The sequence below is a fragment of the Limulus polyphemus genome, unplaced genomic scaffold, assembly GCF_000517525.1.
Source record: "Limulus polyphemus unplaced genomic scaffold, Limulus_polyphemus-2.1.2 Scaffold1, whole genome shotgun sequence".
NCBI lineage: Eukaryota > Metazoa > Arthropoda > Merostomata > Xiphosura > Limulidae > Limulus > Limulus polyphemus.
The window spans coordinates 1,579,097-1,583,172 of record NW_013665611.1 but is presented as its reverse complement, the minus strand read 5'-3'; the positions used below and the strand labels follow the sequence as shown (position 1 = coordinate 1,583,172).

Sequence of the window (4,076 nt, the reverse complement as noted above, 5' to 3'; positions counted from 1 at the left end):
TGGGTTAGACTCAACAAGCGTCTTCAGAGCATCAATATCAATTCCAACATGTCTGCCCGTGCCATCACAATTTTTAAGGCTAAAGTCACCTGAACAAAATTTGCTGAACCATCGTTGACATTTATGAACATTCAAAAGATTTCCATAAACTTCTTTGATATTCTTTGGGGCTACAGAGGCATTTGTTTCCCTTCTTTATTCAAACAGCATTACATGCCGAATGTGTCTTGTCGTGTGCCATCACTATAAGGGATTAGAGTATACTAAACTTTACACATTATATAGGCTACGCTAATGTGACATTTAGGTGGTTCGTTTATGTATTATATGTGGTGTACATTTTTTGGGGGGTGGTTAATGAAAGTGTTCCAAAACGCAACATTAATTTCTTGATGGCCTAATACATAGAAAATGTTGTTTTTTTAAAGCTAGAAAGAAAATAAGCCAGTTATAGCAATGGTGCCTAGGCCTGATTATGACCTTGAAGAGAAGTAGATGAAACTCGCATGTTGGATTAAACAATGGGACATTTGTCCTAAAAGTCGAATATTAACAAAAAGTTAAAACAAAAAGCACAAAAATTCTGGCAGATCTTAAGGAAAAAAACAATCTCAAGAGAAGCAGTGCTGAGGAAAAAATGAGTCTGTGTTCAAATGTTAGTGCTCCTGGGAATTATTGCACAAGGAGGATGTGTTGCCCTCTTATTGTTGGAGGACTATAGTCTAATGATGATCACATCTTAGGCTTGTGAAATACATGTTGACATGTATAGGGGTGAGAGCTTTTCTTCAAGGCATGTGGCATGTACAGAAACTTGCATGGCAGTGTGTGTGAGGTACTGGCTCATTGTGGTGCAGAGAGGTGATTATCATTTCTGAATTATAGATTGTATATAAAATATTAAGTTTTTTAGAAGCATAATTGTTGAATTTCATGAAATTTATCTAGAGTCTATACTTTCTTATTGCTTTTATTGGTCGAGTGATTCCATATTTTATAGAAAACTGATAATCTGTGTTTCACTAATGAGTTTGCAGGAAAAAAAATTATTAATATAAAAATTTATAGAACTTGGCTCAGACTTTGTGAATTTAGATTATGTATTAATTAAAATATTTTAAGATACTTGTATGAGGCTAGTTATGTAAAGTAATATATTGTAATGTATGTAGATGAATTTTACAGTAACGAAACTGTGTATATGAATACATTTGACCAAGAGGCAGAACAATTAATATCAAAGATAGAGAAAATGACAGCTGAAGCTCAGCTGGAAACTCAGCTAGACAGGTGACAGTCATAAAACGTTTATGTATTGAGGAAAATGGTGAGTAAAATATGTTATTACACTACGTTTTTCATCTTCTTTCAGAATATTATCTTGAAAGGTTATCAGTAAAACATTTGTTGAATTTTATAGACAACACACATGAAAAAGATTTTTGACACATTCAAACACTTTATTCTCTAGCTGTCAACCTTCTTTTAGCAACACAATGGTTAAAACAATGTAGAAACCTGTAAATGGTATTAAAAGGGAGTGTTGAAAACTTGTTGGTAAAGTTGAGGTATTATGTATTATTTGTCCTATGTTCTTCCTCTCATATAATGGTTTTAGATATTCATGTAGTGAGCAATAAGGTATTGAACTATAAATAATTGTTTGGACAGTAAATGGCTTTATTGTAACTTAATACTGTCTTGTTTGATTGGTGTACTCTTCAATACTTGTCCATAATTCTTTGAGATATGCACAGGTGATTGTTTTCCATTGAAGTATTGAGTAACCTTAGTTAATAATTATATACAATCTGTTCAACAAAAATGGTGTTAAAAGTAAAGTAGTATATTTGAATAGTCAAATATTAAATCTTCCCCAAATCTTTCCTCATTTTAACTCTTGTAATCATTGGTGGTTAACAATAAATCTAAAATGGCATTACATCTAATTGGCTATCTGATCATTTGGTGTAGAAAACCATCCTAAATCACTGCAAAAAATCTCTCTCAGTAGTCCAACAGTGAATGATACAATTCAGTCCAGTAGTGTTTAATATGAATCTTCAACAGTTGAACAGTGTTATGTCTAATATGGATCCTCAGTAGTCTAGCAGTGAATGATACAATCCACTCTAATGTTTAATGTGTCTAATATGAACCCTCAGCAGTTCAGCTGTGAATGATACAATTCATTCTAGTGTGAAATATATAATGTGAATCCTCAGTAGTCCTACAGTAAATAATATAATTTACTCTAGCATTATATCTAATCTAAACCCTCAGTAGTCCAGCAGTGAATTACAAACTTCATCTGGTGTTATACCTAATGTGAATCCTCAGCAATCCAACAGTTAATATTTAATTCATTCTGTTGTTTTGTATGTTTAATATGAAGCCTTAGCAGTCCAACAGTAAATGATACAATTCACTTTGGTGTTATATATCATGTGAATTTTCAGTGGTCCAACAGTAAATGAATTAATTCATTCTATTGTTTTTTATGTCTAATATGAATCCTCAGCAGTCCAATAGTGAATGATACAATTCACTTTAGTGTTTAGTATGTTTTAACTGACTCCTCAACAGTCCAACAGTGAATGACACAATTCACTCTAATGTTATGTGGTGTGGTGAGTACTTAAGTTACTGTTTGTCTTAATTAAGATCCATAAACGAGTAAATGTTTTATGTGTCAATTTTTTTGTGTAGTGTTATTGTGATGCATAAATTAACTATATTCCTTCAACATATTTTAAGTATAAGCATCAGTTAATACTTTTCATTCTTGTTAACCCCAGGTTCTTATTTTCTGTGGTACATTCTTATATGTTATTATTGATTGAAACTTGGAGATGCCACTGTTCATATAATAAAAAATTCTATTGGATTGAAATTTTGCTCAATTTCCTTTTGCATTGCACTTATCATATATTCTGATTATAAAAAAGTATTCATTTCATTAAAATATTATTTCTTTGTCTTTTTTTTAGGTTAATTGCACATTAGAGAAGTTCTCAGCAAGAAGTCACTTTGATTTTGTGACATGCCAAGAATTTGGCATAATTGGTAGTGTCCCAAGAATACAAATTGAAATATAGAAACATCTACCTTCCACTACTCTTTTAGCTTAAAATGTATTTAACTATCATCACTCAAATAACCTATTATATAACATGAACTTTATTTGCAATTCTGAAATTTGGCAATGTTTAAACATTGAAATGAGTGTATTTTTTTATATGAAGGTGTTTTAGCAACCATGGTAATGAATAGGATAGAAGGTGGTAATTGGTATTGGACAAATTTGTAACTAAACACAAAAAACGACAGCAGAATCTCATTATGTTAAGGTTTTAAGTATAGGATTTTGAGAAATAAATTCTTCACTAGTAATATTTTTATTTGAGCCCAAGGTATTGTACTGATTTTGTAATAATGAACAATAATCTGTGAATAAGGAAAATAATTTTGTTCTGAAAACTGTTTGGCCTTCAACCTTGTGTGTGTGTTGATGTAGATACATGCTCTATGGTGCATATATATATATATACAGTGTATATATATGTGTGTGTGTTGATGTAGATACATGCTCTATGGTGCATATATATATATATGTGTATGTGTGTGTATGTGTGTGCTTGTATGTGTTTGTATATGTCTATATTATTTATATGTATAAGTTAAAGTGTTGGCTCGCAAACATATTTCAAAATGGTTCTATTTTGAAATACTTACAATGTAGTTTTCATAAATGGATCCAGAAATTATGCAAGCAGTAGAAGAAGCAGCATTGCCATAGTTGTGAAAATTTGTGATTTGTTTTCATTAAAACACATATTTGAATTGTAAATTCATGCCAGATTAGTAGATTTTAAGTTATGGTTATTACTGATACTGAATTATATTGATCAGACTAATATACCGAGGTAGCACCTACACTGAAGATCCAGAATGTTGTCTTTTTTACAGCAGATTTTTGATGCTCACTCTGTCCTTGAAGCTGGATATTAATTTATATATTGAGTTTAAAAATTATTAATTTACTAGATTACAAAAAAGTCAGCTGTTTCAAGATA

At 31.0% G+C, this 4,076-nt stretch overlaps 1 protein-coding gene across 2 annotated transcripts in view; it reads left to right on the top strand.

Moving 5' to 3' along the window:
• Positions 1–3,549, top strand: part of LOC106459935 — a 48,713-nt gene extending 45,164 nt beyond the window's left edge. The window contains exons 10-11 of one of the 2 annotated variants that reach the window (XM_022388637.1): positions 1,186–1,327; positions 2,991–3,549. In XM_022388637.1, the coding sequence (XP_022244345.1) occupies positions 1,186–1,294 (109 nt within the window). In that variant the 3' untranslated portion in view covers positions 1,295–1,327; positions 2,991–3,549. Of the gene's footprint in view, positions 1–1,172; positions 1,328–2,990 lie in introns of those variants that run through there. The other variant, XM_022388679.1, reaches the window with a different exon arrangement.
• Positions 3,550–4,076: the final 527 nt, after the last annotated feature.